This window comes from Parasteatoda tepidariorum, chromosome X1 (genome assembly GCF_043381705.1).
Source record: "Parasteatoda tepidariorum isolate YZ-2023 chromosome X1, CAS_Ptep_4.0, whole genome shotgun sequence".
Lineage (NCBI taxonomy): Eukaryota > Metazoa > Arthropoda > Arachnida > Araneae > Theridiidae > Parasteatoda > Parasteatoda tepidariorum.
Genome location: NC_092214.1, coordinates 63,100,437 through 63,123,732, shown reverse-complemented (window position 1 = coordinate 63,123,732; position 23,296 = coordinate 63,100,437). Strand labels below are relative to the sequence as shown.

The window sequence follows — 23,296 nt, the reverse complement described above, 5'->3', positions numbered from 1 at the left end:
CGGGTCTCGAAGTTGCAGAGATACGTGATTGGTAACCAAAAGAATTTTGGTCCAACCTTGATGTTTGCTTGAGGTAGTAAAAAACTGACGTTTCTAAAGCACACAATTGGACTCAGAAGTTAAAAATAATTAATGCAAACACTACTTAAACTCTACTTCTTCCGTGTTGACAGTCCGTGAAGAACTTGCGTTTTATTAAAGTAATTGTAGGGGGAAAAATTGCTTTATCTTTCTTGTTATCGTCCCATTTCAATTTTGAAATCAATTTTTGATTTAAAAACAGAATCAAGTATAAGCCTTTAACTTGAAATTTTCCAAGATTTAAGGTAATTTTACCTAAAGTTAGCAAAAATCAGTGAGAAAAAAAGAAAAAAAAGAGAGAGAGATTGATGAGCAACTGGCCAAATAAAAAAAATTAATGGCACGGAAAATGTTATATAGCAACTGTTTTTAGGCTGTAATGCAACTTATTTTAGTCTATTGCGCAGCCTAAAATATATCTTACTGGAGGAGACTATAAAGAATTCTTGTAATTGTATTTGATATTTTATAAAATTTGTCTCACGAAACAAGACATTCTTCAGAGATTAAAATAATAATAATAATAATAATAATAATATTTCAGCAGTCGATGGTTTTTTAAAATTCAGAAATGAGTTTTCGGAGATAGGTTTTCAGGAGTATCTGCTTTTTTTCTTTACTACCATCTACTATTTAAAAGTTGAAATAAATACTTGAAATGCTGCATTAGCTTCGTATCAAGAACGAAAAGTAGCCAAGGAGTCTGTCAATTAGTTTGTAAAAAATAGAGGCAGGAATATTAAAAGTAGCAATACCAAAGTTTTTAGATCATTTGTGAAACATAAATTCTCGACTAGTCTTTTTTTTTTTTTTGCGGAAATTTTTAAAAAGAAAGGAAAATACCTTCAAAATTATTGTCACATGAGGAACATGAAATGGATAAGGAATATAGTAAGGAAACTAAAATAATTGTTACTCTTTCTTAATTCATAGATTTGAATCAGTAATTTTTTTTCTCCAAAAGTTAGGAAGCATTAAATATACTCGGAGTATTAAATTTGCTATTTTTAATTAGTTTATAGTTCCATGATTTGTATCAATGAATTTGATTTATCTGAAATAATTTCACTTTTCTCATAAATTTGTTAATTTTTTCAATTTGACATTTTATGTTTATCCTGTTTTATAAAATTATTATTTATGGCTTCTTATTTTAACCATTTTACGATAGCTACCAATTGCACGCAAATTTTCACTTTGATTAAAAAAAATTTTTTTCGGGTGTTTATAAATACATCTTTTATCCTTTTATCTATTCACTTGACAACGACGTTTAATTTATAAAAATTTTAGCTGAATGCATTATCTACAAAATAATCCCAGGCTTGTTTTTCTGCAGCTATTTCATAGTGTTAAATGTTCCATTTTTTTGAGGAAAAAAAAAGTGTTTTTCTCCTTCAAACTTGGTTCTAAATATTATTTATTTATTTTTTAATCTTAAACTTTCATAATATTAGTTTTATAGCAAATAGCACCTTTTCAGAAGGCGCCATCAAAGAAATTTGAAATTTCGTTCCTCACAACCAACCTAGTATTCCAATCTGTTGCAATATTTTAATGCTGAAAACGATATTTTCCATAAGTATATTTCGGTATAATGTATTATCTCTCTATTATTATTTTTTTAATTATGTACACTCTATAACAAAAAAATCGACGTACCAAGAAGGAGTTGTCCGATTGAAACGAAAATTGGTGGATAGGAAGACAATGTACAAAATAGTAAATGATTAAAATTTCAGATTAATTGAATGATTTATTGCAGAGTTACAGTAGCAAGTTCAATAAGGTGTTGACCCGCCTCTAGCCTGGATACAAGCTGACACACGGCGTGGTGTAGACCGATAAAGCTCCCGGATGGTCTCTTGCGGTATTTCCTGCCAAATTCGATCCAATTGTCGAACGAGGTCATCAACATTCCGTGCCAGATGCAATCGCCTTCCCATCATATCCCAGACATGCTCGATGGGAGAGAGATCTGGTGATCTGGCAGGCCAAGGAAGAGTTTGACAAGCTTGCAGACAGTTCATAGCAACACGTGCCGTATGTGGTCTGGCATTGTCCTGCTGAAAAACCAGCCCAGGGCGCTGCAAAAGGAACGGTAGCAAAACAGGTCTTAGGATGTCGTCGACGTACCGCTGTGCAGTAAGTGTACCTCTAATGACGACCAAAGGGGTCCGGCTGTCAAAGGAAATGGCACCCCAGACCATAATGCCTTGTTGAGGGCCGGTGTGGCGTGCAATAGTGAAGGCAGGATCCCCCCTCTGCCCTGTGCGTCTCCAAACACGTCTTCGATGATCGTCAGGACACAGTTGGAAGCGGGATTCGTCGCTAAAGACTATACGTCCCCAGTCGGCATCATTCCAGCCTGATCGAGCGTCGATTTTGCGCGTCTTAGTGCGTTCTTGGTGCGTCGATTTTTTTGTTATAGAGTGTATTTTACTTTACATATTTTGAAATTTTAAGTTAGCTTTTTTTGTCTCATAATCAAATAACATTCTTCAGTTTACCTAACCTTTAATAAAGCTCCTATTTTGTTAATCAACAATTAATCAGATGTTTCATTTTCGTTCTCCTTTTTCACTAATAAAAAAATAATATCTAATTAACATATTGGAAACGCGAATTCTGAAGAACTTAGTGTCTATCTTGGTGCTAGAATAAATGCTGTACGATATGTGCCATAAATGTTCACTGATCTCAATTGCATATTGACTGTTTTTATGTATTAGCTGTAAAACAGGAACATCTTATCTTTGAGAAATAAATCTAAAATATCATTTGAAAATTTTTTTTCTTCAAATTTTCAGTCTTAAAATAATAAAATGCTGGTGTGTTGGCTATAAAATTGGTTCAAATAAAATTGCCCTTGGTTCAACAAGTTTGAAATTTCTAGTTTAAGTAACTAGGATTTTTTTAACTTTAAATTATTTATGTTGGAAAACTGTGTAACAGAGGAAAACATGTGTATTTAAAAGATGCTTTTAAACTGAAAATTCAAACTAAGAAAGAAACATAAAAATGAAGCGCAGGGCAAGTTTAGGATTTTTGGTTTCAAGGAGGTGCTGTTATCAAAAGGTAATAAGTAGGACTCCATGCGATTCACCTATGATATCGTATGTCAGTGCTATTCGCACATGCACTAGCAGTTCGTTTTACATTTAGTTTTGAAACATTCACACGTGCGTCTAGAGAAATTGCATTCATTGTGAAATTACCTTGTATTGCTAAACCACGGGAGCCATATTTATTTAATGAGTAACTACGAGAGTAGAATGTAAGTGTTTCCGTTGCGTAATTTATTTCTTCTATTTGATTCACTGATCAGTTCTGTATATCTAGTGATTTTGTTATCAAGGTAATGGCACATGCATATTAACATTACAATTACAGTTAGCTAACTGTAATTGTACAAACTTTAAACACATACTAGTATATGCTTGAAGTTTGCTTAATCGCCTTTTGCTTAGTGTTGTTAAACGTTCTTTTGCTTATATTTCTCGAGTGACCTTACCTTTTAAATCTGAACAATCACCTATTCAGCTTATATTTAATTTGTAAGACAATAACTGTGATTTTTATTTAAATTTAAAGTAATTGTTACGAGAAGAAAATGTCCTTTTAGTTTAAACATGGATAAAAGTTAAAGCATTACCATTTTTGACACATTTATAGTATCTTATCCATCTTGTCTAGCAAGCTTAACGTTAAGGGGTTTGATCCCTTAAAACCTGCTCTTTTTTTCAAAATTAATTTTCCTTACCACCCCTCTCTGTCCTATACTTGAGGCTGGTTGGTGTACTTCATATAATCTTCTTTTATGAATAAACAAATAGTTATTGTGTATTTCAAAATACGAAAGTAGAATGCATTCTCAGAAATATTTTCATATTTTTCTTAATTTATTGTTTTATGCATTTAAAATATCTTTTAAACTAAGTATCCCATTCTACCTTGTTATCCCCTCATAATATATAACAACTAGTGCACTGTAAAATAGTAAACTACTATACATGTGATATATAATATTTCTATTATGCGCATTTATCCTGCATAATAGCTTTATTATGTTATATATTCGTCGCCATGTGTATATCAATGTTTTTAGTTGTTTCGCATTAGCATTACAATTTTGTTATCAGCAAGACCTTTCTTATTAGTTTTATTAACTGTCACTAGGTGGTGTCTTCAGCGAATACAGTTTTCGATAGCAATGCAAAGTATTGTAATCGTTAACGCTGTGGGTGGGGATTAAAGTTTGACGTATATCCGTTGCAGAATTATGCTTTCAGTAGAAGGCGAATAAGAAATCTCTATTGGTTTCACGGCATTACTTCCGTTGACGTTTATGTTTTATATTTTGGTGAAGAGTGATCTATTAGCTGTTTGTATGTTTTGGTTCTTGTTTGGAAATAACATACTTACATTGGTTTTGTTCTTGTCGCTTTTATTTATAAATACATGCCTGATGTTTTGACTAAATACATCTTTATAGCCATTTTCATTGTACCATCGTATTACTGTATTCTACATTTGGCGTCGTCCATTTTATGTGATTTGCGCAAGTGTACATTTTCATATTTTTATTGTTTCTAATCGTATTTGTTGTTAAAGACATTTAAAATGTGCTCAACTGAGTGCTATTATATTAATTCTCAATAGTGCAAATATTATTGTTCTTTCTAAAATATTAAAACATATTTTTCTCTTCAATATCGATTTACTTTATTCTCAACAATTGAATTAATTTTTTTAAGAGTAAAAAAAATGCAGAAAATTGTTATTTTTGGATATTGAATGCATTGTTTTTGTGTGACATGTGGTTACTTGTTTTGATTTAATATAGGTTTCTGTCAACATTTAAATTTCTTTATCCACTTGTGACAGTTTTCTGTTAAAGTGCATATGAATTTCTTCTATTCAATGAACACTGTTTATATGGAAGTTTCATTGCACTCTAATTTTATCATACTTTCCCATGTTTTTCCTATTTATAAATTGGTTCACTTTACGCAATTTTTCGTTACTTGCTTATCAAAATGTCATCTATTACATTTTTCAAATAGAGTACACTACTCACTACATTAACAATTCATACCCGTAATTGTTCCAGATAATAAAGTTTATTTAAAATTTTTTTTAATATTTATTATCATAAAGTTAATCGAAATATTAATAGTTTATCAATATTTCATGTGTTTATGTTTGCACATAGAAATTATAAGTAATACTTAAAAGAGTAGGTGGAGAAAAAGTGATTTAACCTCCAATAATGATATGATGGAATTGTGTTTATTTTATTTATCAAAGGGATATTAAAATAGTGATTGATAACTAACCAAACAGTTTAACTTTTTCTAAACTTTCCAAAAATTCATTTTTGTTTAACGCAGGATATTTTGTTCCCAATATATCCTGGGTTAAACCAATATGAATGTGACAGTTGGCAATTTTATTTTGCAATATAATATAGCTCTGCAATATAGTCTTGTGTTGTGGTCTTCAATTAAGGGCTCCCAATGGTGTTTTAGTGTCTCATTCAGTTTAAAACAACCATTCAAAAAGAAAATGAAAAAAGCAGTTGAATAGTGATAGTTATTTAATATAGCTAACTGAGCATAATTTGTGGATGATGCCTTAAAAAATTATGGATGCTTTAAGAAAGGTAATAGGATGGAGAGAATTCTTTCCTGTAACTGGTAGAGCAAAACAAGTAAATGTTTTTTTTTGTTGCTTTTTTTACTAATTAGTTTGTTTAGTATTTATTACGATTGAAATAAGGATATTAAAATTACTAATTCGTCAAAGAAAATTATAGAGAACATAGCGTGAGAATTGCAAGCACAAATTTTTCACACATTAATGTTTTTTTTTTTTTATTATTGAAGCAAAAGCAATGTTAAATATTACGCAAAATAAAATAAGTTATCATTTAAAAAGATAGTAGTGAGGTTTTTTCGAGGAAAATTCATGCAGAACATTTACTTTAATTATGAAAAGTCTTATTTTAGAACATAAAAGGCATTTTAATATGAAGAGCATGAAGCATTTAAGACTTTTTAATAAAATGGTATTTATTAATTTTTTTCTATTTTCGATTTTTGTTTGCACTGAAGTTGCTTGGTTTTTCCTTTAAACATATCTGTAAAGATGGTTTTGATTTTTTCTACGTAATATACTTCATTGCAGTTATTATCTTTGTAGAGAATAGAATCTATGGAAATATTAGTTGAATAGATTAGGTGAATATATGAAATTTTTTCTTTTAATTTTCTGAAGTGTCTGTTCGTGGTATGTGGGGGAAAAAATGCCTTTTACATTGTCTGATTATGGATATTGACTTTCAACATTAAGTTAAGTCGGTTGCTCTGAGTACATCACACTTATTTGTCGGTCACATTCTCATTGACTCGCATAAAACTTCATTTATGCATTGTTTTATCTAATTCAGATTAGGCTTAATTTAAAATCGTTAATTAAATTTAAACTTATTTAATTTTTTACTTGATTTAGTATGCCTTTTTTTTTCTTCCAGATATATTTGTTGGAAGTTAATGTGAAAGCTCTTGGGAAACAATGTTGTAAGAGTTAACAAACATTTTATCTCGAGGGCTTATGCATTAAACTTTCTTGATCATCTTATACAACTGAAGAATGTATTTTAAGCCAATGATGAAAGTATTTTGTGTATCAACTGAAAAGTTAAGATGCATGTATTGGTAATTATTTTTATGCTTTTTTTTATTAGTTTTTTTTGTATGATTATTAATGGTACGCCTGCATTCAAACACGGCCAAACTTGTTTAGTTTTTGTATGCTACTTATATTTTACGAATTTCTTTTGAAATATAAATTTGGATTTTTAATACTTCTCGTAATGTTAAACATGCCTGTTTTTTTTCTTCTTTTAAATCAAATTAAAAAAAAGTTACACACAATGTCTTCAATTTGAAGTTAAATATATCGGTCACTATTAGATTAATATGGGAAAATTTAATGCATATTCACCTTTTATTCTTTGTATGTGCAACAATTCTTAAAACTTATAATAATTTATTTTGAATTTTAATTCTTGTTATCCATGTTTCCCTAAATAAATTTGTATAGTTATATATAGATTAATTATGTATATTTTTATTATTTTCAATTTAATGAATATTTTGCTTAATGAATGAAAAAAATATTGCATAGTGAAATTTTAATTAAAAAAATATTTGTTAAAATTTTTTCAATTTGTTAAATTTTCATTGCAGATATGCTATTGTTAATGATTTGAGATCAATGAGTGATTTGTAGTATAAGTTCATATGAAATTTAATTACAAGTTTATTAGTTTTTTATAATTTTTTTTTGTGCAAATTTTGTTATTTTATTTTCACTTATTTAAAAATGATTTATTAAGTGGCTTGGGAATTAAAACTATTTTGTAATTACTTTGTACAATATGTAAAGAATCAAACAAGGATAACTATAAAACTTTAAAGAATCAAACAAGGATAACTATACTTATCCTGTAAGGAACATATTCTTTCACTATAGTTGAAGAATATCCAAAATAAATATATGAAATTGATTTGACTTTTTTCAAACTTTTTTTTCTATTATAGTGCTTACAGGAATGAAGTAGGGGTTTTAAGAATTTTCTCACCTTTTGTTTCGTATCAAAAGTTAAGAATTTTTTTTTCTGTTTTATTGGGATGACCCCACTTACAAATTAGCAAAGATTGAAATCTAGGTTCATTTTTTATATTAGCAAAGAAGAGAAAACAATTTTTATAAAAATGTCTGTGACATATTTTAATAAATAGAACTAATTTTAAAACTCTTCTATTGTTGTACATAATAAGTTTTTATTCTGATTATTCACTTTTAATATTATTTAAAAAGAAAAAAACTGCTTGTTCTGTGGTCATCATTATAAAAAGATTTGACTGTATATTAAGTTTCTTTAGTTGTACTATGGCAAATCAAGTAGTTAATGGATTAATAAATTAAAATAAAACATTAAAAATATATATAAATAATACTCATATTGGCTTTTTATTTTATAGTTGTAAAATCCTTTGCATGATGGGACAATTTCCTTCAAAACGAGTCCATACTTAGCAAAAGACATTACCATAAAAAATATTTTTACTTAGAAATCCTTTTAAGTTTTTCTAATTAAATTAATAGCATAAAAATTCTTTCATTTTTGCCTATTCTTTTATTTAACACATATTTTAAAAATCATTTAACTTTATCACTAATTTGTATACCTAACTTATAATTTATAAATATATTAAGAGTTTTTAATTCTTTAAAGGCTTTTCTTAACAAGTTTTTAGGGGTTGTCCATTAACGTGTTATAAAATAAGTCACAACTCTAAGGAGTGATAGAACTTGCTAAAATAAACAACTCCCCTGCACAATGTGGGGTTTAAGAGTCGGAGACATTTTTGATTTTGTTGAAATTTTCAGGATTTGTCCTTTATGTAAAACTATTAAAGACTGGTTTAAATATTCTTGCAATTTTTTCCCCCTCATGATTTTGGTGGCTCAAAACTGAAAATCCTTTGGAATTTTGTGATGAACACATCTATTTACAAGTGATAATACTTTTTATGAAATGTAAGTTTTTGGACAATTTACACTTTTATTCGATTTTAACGATGGTTTTATCTGTAATGTCAAAAACCCAAACTACAGTAGGGGACCATCACTATTCCGGATAACTGATTTTTCCGGTTTTCTGAATCGCTACAAAAAGACGTTTTTTTTTTATTGTTAAACCCACCTAAAAAAAAAATATTTGGAAATAATCTTAAAAAGAAGAAAAAACGATGAAGTAATACACTAATGACTATATCCGAAATGATGGCAAGGTAAACATTTTTCAAAAAAGAAAGAAAAATCCTAAAGTCTTATGAGGAAAAAAAAATTTTTTTTAATGGCGGGAAAAAAATTAACTCATCAACAAACATTTGTATTTTTTGTAAACTAAGTTCAGTTAACTAATTATTCCATAATACTGTAAAACCTCTCTTGGGAGCGACTCCTCTTTACTTCACAGTAAAATGTTTGTTAATGGAGGTTGGTCATTCTTGGGGGTTACCTCCATTGACTTCAAAGTGTTATTGAGCGTGCATGATTTTTCATTAACTATTTTAATTTTAGTCATAGTCATTTCCTTGCCACATGCCGCTTGTGTTGGCGTCGTGAAAATCTGATTGATGAATAAATTTTAGCATCAATAAAAATGATCCCGACTGATATAATTATCAATAAAAAAGCATTTACCAATTATGAATGATAGAACTATTCTAAGTAAATGAACAGTTGTTTTCTGTTTAAGTTTGCATTTAATTTTATATCATAAAAATTAGTTAGCTTTAAAAAAAGAGAATAGGTTTGCTTGTTTGAGATGCTTAGTTTTTCTTAAAATTTAATTTTTCAACTCTAAAAATTAATCATTAATAGCATCGTTTTCAGTGCTCTCTGACTGCAACATGAGGCTATATATATCCTTCAGAGATGGTAAAAAAAAGCTCTCAAAATTAGAGCCTCACTCAAATATTTTAAATGCTTTTTAATCTACTTATTTGCTTTAACATTTTTTATTTTGATATTTTTTTGTTTCCTTAATTTACCTTTTACGCTTTTGGTCCGAAAGATCGCCTAGCCACTGACAGGTTTTTATGGTCTCCCTTGAAGGTTTTCTGTTACACAAAGTCTATGAAAAAAATTCCGTGCCTCCCAAAAATGGTCATAAATAAGGGAGGTCATTACATAGAGGTGGTATTTCTTGGAGGTTTCTATGTATAATTTACATTAGTTCACTAATGTTGGAAATATTCATGTACATATAAGCAGGAGTGCAATTCTTCTGTGAAATCTTTAAAAAAAATATGATTTAGGTTCAATATGAATATTGAGGTTAGCACCCACTGCTGAAGCCAGTTTTAATCTCTATCTAGAATTTCCTGAGAGCGAGCAGGAATGGAGAGAAAACATCCTCTAGTCAAGTAATATGTTTCCAGAGTAATTTTTTACTCTGAATCAAATTAAATTGTGCCCAAGTCCATTAAAAAAAAAAACTTGCGGTCCATTTTAAAAAGAAAAAACATGCTTTCAAAACACAAAGGGTAATTCAAGAAAACTGTTTGGTCAAAATAAAAAATTCAATAAAGACTGATAATAAAGAGCAAAATAAATCATATTGAAAACATTGTATTGAATTCAATATATTGAATACATTGTATTGAAACATTGCATTGAATAAGTGACCTCCAGCTGCAATCCAGGCTTCCCATTTGCAACCAAGTGTGTCATGGTATTTCACTATGTCTGGTATTTCATTGATGGTATTCATTAGTATTTCGCTAATGTCTGCTTTTGTGGTGCCAATTTGACTGAAAATGTTCATGTTCTGTGGATAATTGATTAGCATCTAATAAATAGTTCTTTTCAGATGTCTGCAGTGCGAAAGAATTCCTGGCAGGATAGATGTTTGGGCCGAGGAGATGGACCCACCATGGTCAATCTTTCTGCTTGTAAAGGCAATGTTGAGGTAGTTTTACCAAGCAGTTTTTCTCTCGCAATGTACTCTTTGCTAACTTGCTTTCATTCTTTTTACTTTCAGGAATTTTATAAAATTAAAAGCAAGCTGTTACTGACATATTTCTTACAAGTGTCAAAATTGTACAAAGAGCTATTAATTTACATATTTATAAGAATTATGCTAAAATTCTATGTGCAGGAGATTATGACCTTTTACAAAATGTTTAGCTTTAGAAGTTATTTAAATGCATTCAACTTAATAAAAAATTGTCAAAGACGTTTAGTTTTTATTGTAAAAATAACTTGTGGCATCAATTATTTACTTTAATACTTTTTAAGTTTTATGAATTTTTAAAAATTGAGAACTGAGTGTTAAAGCCATAAAGAAAAAACCCATATATTTAGGAGAAAATGAATTTTTAGAAAACATTCAATTTTTAAGCCCAGGAACAAAATTAATATCTAATGTTCTTTAACAAATTTGTTGCACACAGAGCTTCAATTTACACATTTCTGTAAGTTATACCTAAATTTTTAGGATAAAAAAATATATAATGTATATTCAGGGGATAATGACTTTTTAGAGAAAGCTTAATTTTTAAACCTAGGAGCAGAAAAAATATCTAATGTGTAGTAATATTTTTTTGGAAGAAGACTTGATAATTACAAATATTCCACTTGTGTTATTTTTAATATACAAATTATTACCAATTTTTTAAAAAATGATGTATAATTTTATAATAATAAAAAAATAAAATTTGTTTAATATCTAATTTGTATAAAAGTGTACACAATGAAACAAAAATGATTCTTGACTTGGACATGAATTATTCTGTGGTGAAGAACCTGTAGGTAGTTTTGTTCTGCGGGGGTCTAGTTTATTCTTCAATGTACATTGAAATTTTTAAAATTTATTCTACTTATGTAATCTTTAATTTATGTCTCTAATATATATCATGTCTGTGAAATGTAGTTCCATTTCAAGTTGAATTGTAGTTCCATTTAAAATTGAATTTGTGTGTGTGTGTGTGTGTGAAACGTACTAAATAATTAAAAAAGAAATATTGTTTTATAGCACACTGAAGTATTTTTTTAAACAATATTTGGAATTAAGTAACTCTCTTCAACATGTTAGTTTTTATAATGTGTAACTTTTTGTTCTTAACTTTGTTAAGCTTCAACATTTTAGACTCTTGGATAAAATATCAATGTATGTAAAGTCAGATCAAAATAATAATAAATAAATAAAAAAGAAAACAAAAAAAGTTTTTTTCTTTCATAGTGTTCTAAAAAATACATTTTTTGGTCATTGTTTCTAAAGTTTGCTTCCTGCAAATGAAATGTAGGATCTTTCCCTGTATCTTGCTCTTTTCTTAGGGATCATCTTTTATCCCATAGTTATCCCATAGTCATTATTCCTCCTAATATAAAAGTCTTATTTTATAATAGATAATTTTATTGTATTATTAAAGAAATATAGTTGCATGTTAAAAATTATTAACTGTTAATTTTTCTTATGTTCTAAGCTTTGAATATATTTTCTTCTAGATTCTGAAATATTCAAGTTGGGTTCAATGTCAAAGCTCTTGGGAAATTATGTTCTTTATTTGCGTAACATGTTTTCTCCAGAGCTTATCCATTGAAGTCTAATCTTTCCTCTTTTGGTGTGAAGTTTGAGAAGTTGATCTGTGGAAGTTGAAAAGAGTGTTGAGAAATTATGCTCTTTGTGTTACGTGATTTGTCCAGAGATTATCTATTGAAGTCTAATCTGTTCTTATTTGAGGTAAATTGAAGAGGTTAAAGTTTTTGATCAATTTCTTCTGTGATATGTTATTATTTTGTTTATGCAAAATGTGCATAAGGAAATCTTTGCAAAAAATAAATGTTTTTAATTGATTTTTGAGAGTTAAATTTACAATAGATATTTTTATTAAAATTTCGGATGTATTTAATTATTTGAGATAATATATATAAACCAAATTAGAAATCAGAATCACAAGTGACCATTTCTCACTTAAAAAGTTTCGTGTGTGATACACCTTGTTGCTGTTAACAACTCCATTATGACAATTGGTTGAACAATGGTAGGCAAGTGAATTACTTCAACTTTTAATGTTGGACAACTCTTTTACTTATCAGCTTTTGCATTTCAACTTTTTTATAAAGATTTTTTAGTTAAATCTATAATAAACTCTGGCTTTTTTTTGGAACCTCTGTTTTTAGTGTAAAGTTAATCAAGCATTACTCTTTTAGAAAGTACTGAGTAGCATAAACATACTGAACTCTATATTGGCCTTGGATAAGAAAAAGTGTAGAGTAGACCTCAAGTCTTTCTGATACAAAACAGATTAGATTACTGATTAAAGTATTTCATCAGGAATTGGTGAACTGGATTCTTTTTTATGTGTCTTGAGTCTGTTTATTTTAATACTTAGTTACTAATTGTAAAATTTTAACCATACTAATAAAAAGATAATTTCTCATGAAATAGTAGGAATTTCTTCTAAAATAGTATGCAAGTCATGGATCATTGTAAGAATTTCGGCAAGTTTGGGATTTGTTTGTGGTATTTAGTATCTCAATATTTTGATGCAATGTTACTGCAACCTAGTTAGAGTAGCTTAGGTGATTCTTTTAGTAAAAAAAAAGAAGCTCCTATTTAAAATTCATAAAGCCTCTAATATTTCTAGAAATCGAAATAATATCTAAAGTATAATACCAAATAAATATTAAATCTTATCTTGTACTCTAATGGTTTAGTTTTAATTTTTTTTAAACCCCATATATTTTCTCAATTTAAATATGTATGCATTTTTTACATTTTCATTTTGTGAGCATTGCATTTTTTTTAGAATTTATATTTTTCCTCTGATATGTATATATTAATTTTCTGCAAATATACAAATTTTTTTGATATTAAAAAAATAAATAAATAATTTTAATATCATATTAATTTTGAAAATTTAGCTCTAGAATACTAACACTTATATAGAAATTATCTTATTCGCCAGCTAAAATGAGATAAAGGAAGCGTCTGATAAGTTGTCAAAATAACCCAACCAAAGACTTAAAAATTCTACAACCTAAAGATATGCAAGGCATTGGACTCGCTCAAAGCAAGATTAAAGGTACAACAACTGCTGTTACAACGAAAAAGAACAAAATTGTTAATAAAAGAAAACAAATTCTTATACTATCATTTATGTCTACAATGCCAAAAATTAAATTTTCCATTATGTTTAATAAAGTGCATTTTATTTTTTCTCTCAAATTTTATTTTTATAAATTGTTTTTCCTTTTATCAATATTAGCTTTAATTTTTTACTGTTTTCAACATTTATCAAGGTATTCATTTTCTGTTGTGTACATTTTTTTAATTGTATAAAACTTTTTGTAGTCACTTTTTTAAGTCACTTAATAAAATTTTAGTCCTTATTTCTGCTACTATTTTCATGTTTCAGGCTACTAAAAGCAATTATTTTGTTCCTTTTTTTCTGTGGCAACATACATTTCTGTTTTTTCTGTTATAATGAATATTCATGAGCTCAACTGGTTTTTTTCTTTTGCAATGATAAGTTTTATAACATTGAAAATACTAGCCCCAGAACCTTTTTGGAACATTCATGCTTGACTCATATGTTTTTTATTTATATATTTACCCTATTTATTAGAATTAATGTGAAACGCTTTTAACTTTAATGTTTTTATCCATAATCATATAAAAAGCTCTGCAATGTTTTTATTTTGTTTTAATACATCAAATTTATTAATGAAAATTTAAATTTTTGTCTCATATTAATAATGACTAATCCTGCATTATTAGTTATCTTTTGTTTTTAAATTGAAAGCATTCAGAGTGCTTGACTCTCCTAATAGTTAATTTGTCCAGATGATTTTGATTAATTCAATAAGAAAAATTCCAGAATGACTTTAAATCAAGGATGCTCGTTGAGTATTAAATCTCCCCTTTTCAGCAGATCCACTTAAAATTACAAACTTATAAACTTTTTCCAAGGCCTCCTATAAATGAAAGTTTTGTCATTAAGAAGTTGTGCATATATATTGCACTAAAACTTTTCCTTGAAGCAATTTTATGTTCAGAAGTAGAAAACATTTAATTTCTTGATTAACTTACTTCATATAAGATTGCACGAGTTTTGGGTTCAATGAAGACTAACTTCTTAATTTTTTTAAAAATATTATTTAAAAATTGTGTTACTGAAATAAAAAAATTTTTAAAAAAAATCTTAAAACTTAGCCATTAAGAACTGATTTTCAGAGACCACTCAGAAAAAAGTATTAACTCGTAGTTGACTCAAAAACTGATTCCCGATCATATTCAAATTTGGCACATATCTATATTGAACTGTGGTTGAATTAAGAAAAAAAAGTTTTTTAAAAAAATGAGATTTTAATTCTTGACAAAGATTTATAAAGTACAGCTTGTGGTACAATTAAACCTTCTAATATTGCCTTGAAAAAAAAATTTCCTCTTTAACTACTAGTCATTTACACCTAATAAAAATATGCATAGCTTCAGTTTGAGGTTTTTTTTTAGTGGTTAACTTGAGAGAAAACTCATATTTTTTTATTTTTGCTCTCCTCAATTCAAACCTGATAAAAAGAGTTACCAATTACTCTCTAGAGCAGGGGTCCCCAACCTTTTTGTACCCAAGAGCAAGTACCAGAATATTGGTTGAATGGCGGGCACCATTTATATTTTCAAGATAAATTTATAGTTAGTAGACATAGGGAATACGACGCACTACATAAGGGCCATTTAGGCCTCAGATGCCCAGTTCTACAACAACGATCGTTGAACGACGCACTACATACTATGCACAAAAAATTTAACTTGAAAAATTAATTTTACATATGAATATAATTAATGTATTAATATTCTTGTGCAAAATAAATGATTACTAAATGGTTGCAAAACATACGAAATATAAAAATTATTTATAAACATATAAAATAAAGTCAGTGTGATCTTTGGCATTGTATTTCACTGGCAAGCGCTTCATTACTGGGAGAAAATGATGAAATAAATGCTTTGTGCTTATATCTGGGGGATGGAGGTCGTTTACCTGGCGATTTCTATTTTGGATGTGTTTATCACCAATATTGAAAAAGCAAAACAAAAAATTTGCTTAGCATTTTAGAGGAAAATGGAAAACTGAAATAATTTATCGTTGGGCACAAGCAGCGAGCGCACCTAGACCGATCGACGGGCGCCATGGTGCCCGCGGGCATAGGGTTGGGGACTTTCATTCCAATTGACCTAAAATTTTGAAAATCTAGGCTTGACATGTTATGCTGCAGGTAAAAATTTATTTTGTGAAAATTTAAAACTATTTAGCGAATGCATAGTAACAAGTTTTTCTTGTTGATATATTATCATATAACAAAATTCTAAATTTATCCTTTAAGTGGCAGTTTTTTTTTCCGGTGCAGTATTTAACAAACTCTACAGACAATGTTTCATATGCTAATGTTCATACAAAATTTGTTAGTTTATTGATACTTACATAATTCACTGAATTTTTAAGCAAGCTGAAAAAGCTTGTAATTAATTATTTATTCATATCATTCATTTGAATATTTAGCAAACTTTATATCCCATCATATATAAATCGGTTATCTTAAAACAATCTAAACTTTTCTATTTTTTGAAGATCTCTAATTATGTGTATTGAAGTTTGTAAATCTTATTTTCTTACTATACATAGTGTGTAATTTATCATTATGCTTAAAACTTTCCCAATAAATACTTACCTCTTGACAAAATCGTTTTCTGACATTCAACGAACCTGAAATTGGATCAAAATATTTAACTCGCAATATTCAAGGAAAGTTTCCAACGGGGTATCTTACTTAGTAAAGTTGTAAACAGTAAAATTCAGTTTCTTTTTAAAAAGAGCATAATTTAAATTAAAAGGTATGACAAAATTTTAAAATTCATTGTTTTGAATAAAAGTTTTATCCATAGTTCATCAAGTATGTTTAAAGTTTTCAGAAAATCTAGAAAAAAAAATGTAAAAAGGTAATTTCCTAAGCTTTTTGTATTGATTTTCTAAGCAGTCTTGAAGAAACAGAAATTATTAAAAGAATCATTAGATTTTAAAAAGTCATTGATAATTGATTTTGTCCTATTTGATTTGAAAAGTACAATCTTTTTATCTATTATTTAAACCAATAAAAAGTATTTCTTAAAAGGGAGGGAAAATGGAATAGATGGCTGAATAGCAGGCAGAATGTTATTTTTGATTTCGATAATTATTTAAGCAATAGCTGGAAAAATATGAAAAAAATCAATGTTAATGAATGTAGTTAAATTGCACATTCAGTTTAAAAATTCTTTATTTGTACATAAATACAGGTTTACTTATTTTACATATCACAGGCTTGTGGAATTATTTTCCATCATGATAAATAACTTAGATAAAGCTTATACTTTTCTTTTGCATGGCATATTATCTATAGAACTATCACAGAGTTTGAGATATTAATGTGATGCAAATGATGGGTGAAAAATGTTTATAGGTCTAGTAGAACCTTTCAAAATGATACCAATTAACAGCGTAAATTATTGCCCTTACATAAGGAAGAATGACAAAGTGGACAGCTATTTTGCACATTTAACCACTTCCTAAGACAAATTCCATGAAAGAAATGATTACAGTGGGTTATACGTGCTGAATTCAACTCCTGAAAACAAATGGCACATACATCTTTCTTTTTCAGAAGTTGTTCTCTGGTTGCTATTTGAAGGAAATTTATTCTTTTCAGAGCAGAATTGCGCAATACATATGATTCCCATCCTTTTTTACCTTGTATCCAAATATTGAAATAAGCATGCAGGCACATCATACAAGCACGGATCATCCCAGTTGATTCAAATAAAAATATCCATAATCCATTCAGAAGCAGATAGATTCCAATCAAAAATTCTGTGACTTTTATTGTTACTTTCAAATAATAAATATAATCGTCTAAGTTTTCCCATAAACCATTTTTATATGCATCAATAGTAAAAAGTGTATAAATTGTTAATGAGACACTTGATTTAATAATAAGTTCAATCATGAAAGAGGTAATAGCATATATCCAAGTACTTGAATTCTGCGTATTCCACTGATATTTTAAAATAATCGCGGAGGAAATTATCAAAATAGCCGATGTTACTAAAGCTCTTATATGGTCTCCAATGGAAGGATTTTTAGAAGCGCTTAAAGATATCAACATTGGGTTTACAATGTTGTATACAAAGTGAAGTAAAGCAGTGAAGAGAAGGCACAAATTCCGAATAATACGATTATACCTTTCATTTGGATCTAAACTTGTAACTCCTGATTGTATTGAAAGAATAAGAAACAGAAGTGCTGTTACTCCACCAATATTTTTTTCCTTTGGATCATTGACCCTAAGAAAAACTTGAATTTGTTCACCTGAAAATTGGCACATAAAAGAAATTATGCTTGTCATCCCAAACAGGGTTATAATATTTTCGCTTCCATGTAGTATAATCCCCTTAAATAGATCACTAATTGAAAGTGATGCGAATCCACTTTCGTGGAGTGTATTAATTATATATTCCGATAGTCTTATGAGCCAATAGGCTCTAAATACTTGTGGTATATGAAGATTAAGCCAGTGAGTCTCAATCATTGTATAGAGACCATAGTTTTCAACTACACTGTGACACCAAGTAACACCTTTATATATGGTTTCACAAACTTGCAAACCATGTAACCATACACTATACGCTAAAAGAATTCCACATACAATAGCTGATAATAATGGTGTGAATTTTACAATTGGCAGAGGTACTGATAATGTGCAAGTCAACAAGGGTGCAAAGAAAAACACCCACACTACAGAATGTGGCAGTATATTTGCCGTATTAGTAAATGAAAATACAATGGCCAATATTAGTAGTAAAACATGATTTGATATGGCCTCTAAGCAGATAGTGTTTGGTTGAGATTGTTTCAGCCTTCTAGTTTTTAAATTAACAAGACTCGTATTAAGTTCATACGCTGTTACTATTATAAATACTGATGCCACTCTAATGTAAATTAAAATGAGTTGTTTTGTGCTGAAGAGGAAGACCAACAATGCTGTGAAGAAAACTGAAAGGAAAAATGCATAATATATATTATAATAGGTTACACAAAAGTTATTCAAGCACATTAAAATACTTTTTTTATGAGTGAGTTGTAAAGCTATAAAGGATATTCTTTGTTGCCAGTTTTTAAAGCACTAACAATAGTACTGTTTTTATAGTATCACGAAGATCAGTCTGAAAATTCATAAACTTTTTAAAAAATAAAAATTTGTTAAACAGTATTTTCAATTTTTTAAATTAAATTAATAGGATACTTCATTGTTTCTTTTCATCGTTTTTTTTCATTCGGCATTAATTTGGTTAAACTTGAATTAGGAACTAAGGATCAAAAACTAATCAAAGATTTTATGATTTTTTAAATCTGTTTTAATACGAGTGAATAATTCACTCTTATTAAAACAGGTTTTAGCTTACTAAATATTGATTAATAAAATTATGACTTATAAATTATACATAGTAAAAAAATATCAATGAAACATTAATTCTAGCTAAAAAACTTATTGATGAATTTATAACCATTGCTTATTAATTATTAAAGAATTACGAATTACTGTAATTGTCTTTGATTGTAAATCTCTAAAAAGTGTTTGAAATTATTTTTACAAATTTCAATTATAGCATTTTAAGAGAAGTGGAAAATGCAATTAAAAAAAAAAATTTTTTTTTTGAAATTCCATTTATGATGAAAATTTTTAATAAAAGAAAATGTCTGTTAAAGGGGATACTCTTTATTATTTAAGAGATACATTATTATAAACTTAAAAGCTATTACTGAACCAAGAGATTTTAATTTTAAACTTTTCAATGAACTTAAATATTTCTTTGATCTTGATCATCAATGAAATTAGATGTAGTAACTCATTAAAAAGTAGTAATTTATATCATGAAGGTAGAGGTCCTATTCGTGAACGGCTCATTGAACATCTACTTTCATGCACAAATTTAACATTTCAATCTAATATATTGTGTAAGTAAAAATATATCGGGAGGAGTGGGGTAAGACTGGATACCTTGATTATGTGAAAATCAGTTCTGTTTTCTAGCGGACAAACTTTACTGGTAAGACATGACTTCACTTACTTTACTAGTCAAGAAGAAGGACCTGCCATATTGGCGTGTTGTTTCACATTAATTCACGGCATCTGTGTATCTTCCTAAGTTTATTTTTCTATGTCAACTTTCTAATGTTTTCTTGTTTTTAAGTTATTCTTATTTATTGGTCATTAGTGGTATAAAATTAAATTTCAGTCCAGTTTATTATAAATTTACAAAAGATTAATACCCTAACAAAAGATGAGGATTTCGTTCAATTGTTCCACTGCTCGGTTTCGTTGCAGTAACCCCTGCACTAGGGGGCAATGTGAGTCTATGCTGGTCCACGAAAGCTGCAGTACAGTGGAGAAAGAAGACAATTACATCCAAGGTTGAACAAAGGTGTTGGGTATTACCGGACAAAATTTATTGCGGACCCCTTTTCCAAAGCATAAAAAGCCTTATTTTTATACTTATTATAACCGCAGTTCAACAGCCGACCCAATTTTTTGGGTTTACGACTGTTAATGTTCAACTCCATAGCCTTGTGATTTTGAACCCAATTCAGAAGACAAGGTAGCTGCTGGATCAAGAATTGGAAGAAATTTGCATTCGTGGAGGACTTTTTAATGGAACTAACCCGCATTTGCGTTACATGGAGAGGAAAACTACGAAAATAACCCGTTAGTCTGACGACAAGGGGACTCTAACCCATTATTCATCTACCACTGAGGATATTTTACGTCAGCACTGTGATCGGTACGAGCCGAATGCGGAATTCGTATCAACCTGCCATCGCTGGGATTCGAACCCGGTTCACCACATTGGAAGGCGAACTCTCTATCCACTTAGCCTACGGCTCTATTTTCATAATTTGACTACAGAACTAATTTCCATACAATCGACGTACCCGATCTTACCCTCACTCTCGTCAATATTTTTGTATGAAAAACTTCTATCGCCTAATAAGCTTTCGTTTATAAAAATGTCTTATGAATTTTGTTTCGATTCAAAACCTTTTTTGGGATAAGTATAAAGAACTTAATGAATAAATTATATAATTTTTGAAATTTCTAAAGAGGCATTACCTATTGAATTACGAAACCGAACACAAAATTACATTTACATTTGTTAAACATACGTTTCTTTTGATAAATTCAAACATGGATCCTTCAAAATGGGATTTGTTTATTGTTATCTAATTTTTGATACTTCAAGTAATAGATAAATACTACTTCTGAAGCTACTTATGCAAAAATAACCCATCTTAAAATTTTTTCGTTAGCACGTAAATGTGGAATTCGTCCGTAAAAAACCAAAAAAAAAAACTTAATTTTTTAGTTCTCTTTAAATCCGATTCATCACTGTACAGTGTATCACAGCGAAGTAACAAATAAAAAGCATTTTGTATTAGTTAAGTAACTGATATGAAAAGTATTTTGATATCAGTTACTTATCGTTTAACAGCACAATAAAATTCCAAATTATGCATGCACTTTTTTAAAATTTAAATCTTAACAATCTTTCTAAAAACATGTCCCGCATCTCTTAAAGCAACAAGCATGAAAAAATATTGAACAACAGAATAAGATTAGTAACAACATGATGTTAATGACACATTATTAAATATTTTTCCATTCTTTATCATTATTGTCTTACCTCACATTACATAAGTTAACGCTGAACGCACATAGAAAAATTACACACTTTATTACAATTTTCCTGTCATATTTCAAAAAATTATTACTTTGATTAAATATTTGCTTCAAGGAAATCGTTTTACAAATGATTATTTTCTACTTAACAGTCACGTTGTAGGTATGATATAGCCACAACTGACTCTTGAACCAAAAGCTTCTAATGAATAAGATGAGTGAATAATGTGTTTACTTATACAATTCAATGAGTGACAGTGGTGTCACGGCCCATAGCATACAATTAACCACTTTGGACACTGAAATTTAAACTTCATTCCAATTATTTCTATCATGAAATTAAATTTTTTAACTGGCAAATTTTTAGTTCAAGTAGATATTTTATGAAGACTAAGGAAGCATAGTGAAACCTGTTAAGTTGATCTCTATTCTCTATTATCATGAACTGAATTTATCCTATACAATAAAAGAGTGCGAAACCTTTCGTAACAAATAGGCTTGTAAGTACTGATAACAAAATAAATTTAAATGAATATAATTTTAAATTTTCGCATAGATATTCTTGTATAATGAATACGATACTTCCAGAAATTATTTATAGTAAATACCAAGTAAAATGTAAATATTTCTTTCTTCTTTGAATTAATTAGTTTAATATGAAATTTATATAATAAATTATAGTTCATTCTGGTAATTAATATAATATCTTAAAATGCATGGGGTATATGATAGATAAAGTTTTAAAGTCTTGTTTAAAAAATTTATTTACATCTATCATTAATTTAATTGGTAGATATAAGAAATATATACGAACATAAATAACATGTTATACTTTATAAGAAAAGAATAACAATATAGGAAACGATAGGGGAAAAAACAGTATTGACTTATTCCAGTTGACCAGTAAAAGCAATACTACGCAAGTGGAAATTTTTTTTTTTGTTGTTCGTAAAACTGGTAAAAAATTTTTTGTACCGTAACAATTTATTTTTATTTTTTTGCACGAAATTTAAGGAACCTTGGATATTTTCACGTCGTTGATTTTAAGTCTGCAATCGGTTTCTTTTTCCAATCTACTGTTTTTTTTTTCTTTAATAAAATTTTAGGTCTATTTTTTGTCGAATTGTACAAGTTTAAAAACTTAATATAGAACAGGAGGTCGCTTAAATATTGCAACTGACTTCTAGGGGAATTAGGACATATTATCAGGATTAAAAATGTTTAGGAACCCATCCCCGGAAATGTCGTTATACATCACAAGGGGCACTCTCCTATTATGAACTGTATGCTTTTGAACAGGTTTTAATAGGAAAGTGCCCCTAGCGGTGACAGGGCCGTAACTACGCCGGGGCCCCGACGGTCAAGGGGGCCCCATATGAAGAGACCACATCATGTTTTTTTTTTTTCAAAATAAAGCACTCTAATTATATATATGTAGGAAAGAAATTGTGTTAAGATAGTGTTGATGAAAATTTTCTTTTTTGTAATTGCGTACCTACTATAACATAAAGGGAAGGGTAAAAAACGGTAAAACACCTTTTCACAAATTATTTCCCTTTCTTAAAAGAACAAACACGCTTTACAGAGAAGGGGAAAGGCCTCAGCTGCATGTAGTTGATTGCGTCAGACCCAGTGGCAGAGGGCCCCTCTAAAATTTAGATGATGGGGCAAACGATGCGTTTCGCCCCTCCTGAAATTTAGACACTCACAAAAATAAAGTCAAGTAAAATCAGTAATTTAAAAAAAAAATTTTTTTTTCATTTTGAAGCTATTTTTGAAGTAGAAAACTATATTCCTCTAACATTTATGTGCCTTGCCTCTTCTGATATTTAGTTATTCGCCAAGACGAAGTCTAGTAAAA

At 28.8% G+C, this 23,296-nt stretch overlaps 1 protein-coding gene and 1 long non-coding RNA gene across 2 annotated transcripts in view; one reads left to right on the top strand and one right to left on the bottom strand.

The window, feature by feature from the left end:
• Nucleotides 1-12,040: 12,040 nt before the first annotated feature.
• Nucleotides 12,041-13,891, top strand: LOC122271856 (uncharacterized). Its single transcript, XR_006226644.2, has 2 exons — nt 12,041-12,403; nt 13,632-13,891. It is a non-coding gene; the product is annotated as an uncharacterized lncRNA (long non-coding RNA).
• Nucleotides 13,892-16,962: 3,071 nt separating this feature from the next.
• Nucleotides 16,963-23,296, bottom strand: part of LOC107452637 (protein TRC8 homolog) — a 26,401-nt gene continuing 20,067 nt past the window's right edge. Inside the window, exon 2 of the mRNA XM_016069179.4 lies at nt 16,963-18,752. Within this exon, the coding sequence (XP_015924665.1) occupies nt 17,194-18,752 (1,559 nt within the window). The 3' untranslated portion in view covers nt 16,963-17,193. The remainder of the gene's footprint in view (nt 18,753-23,296) is intronic.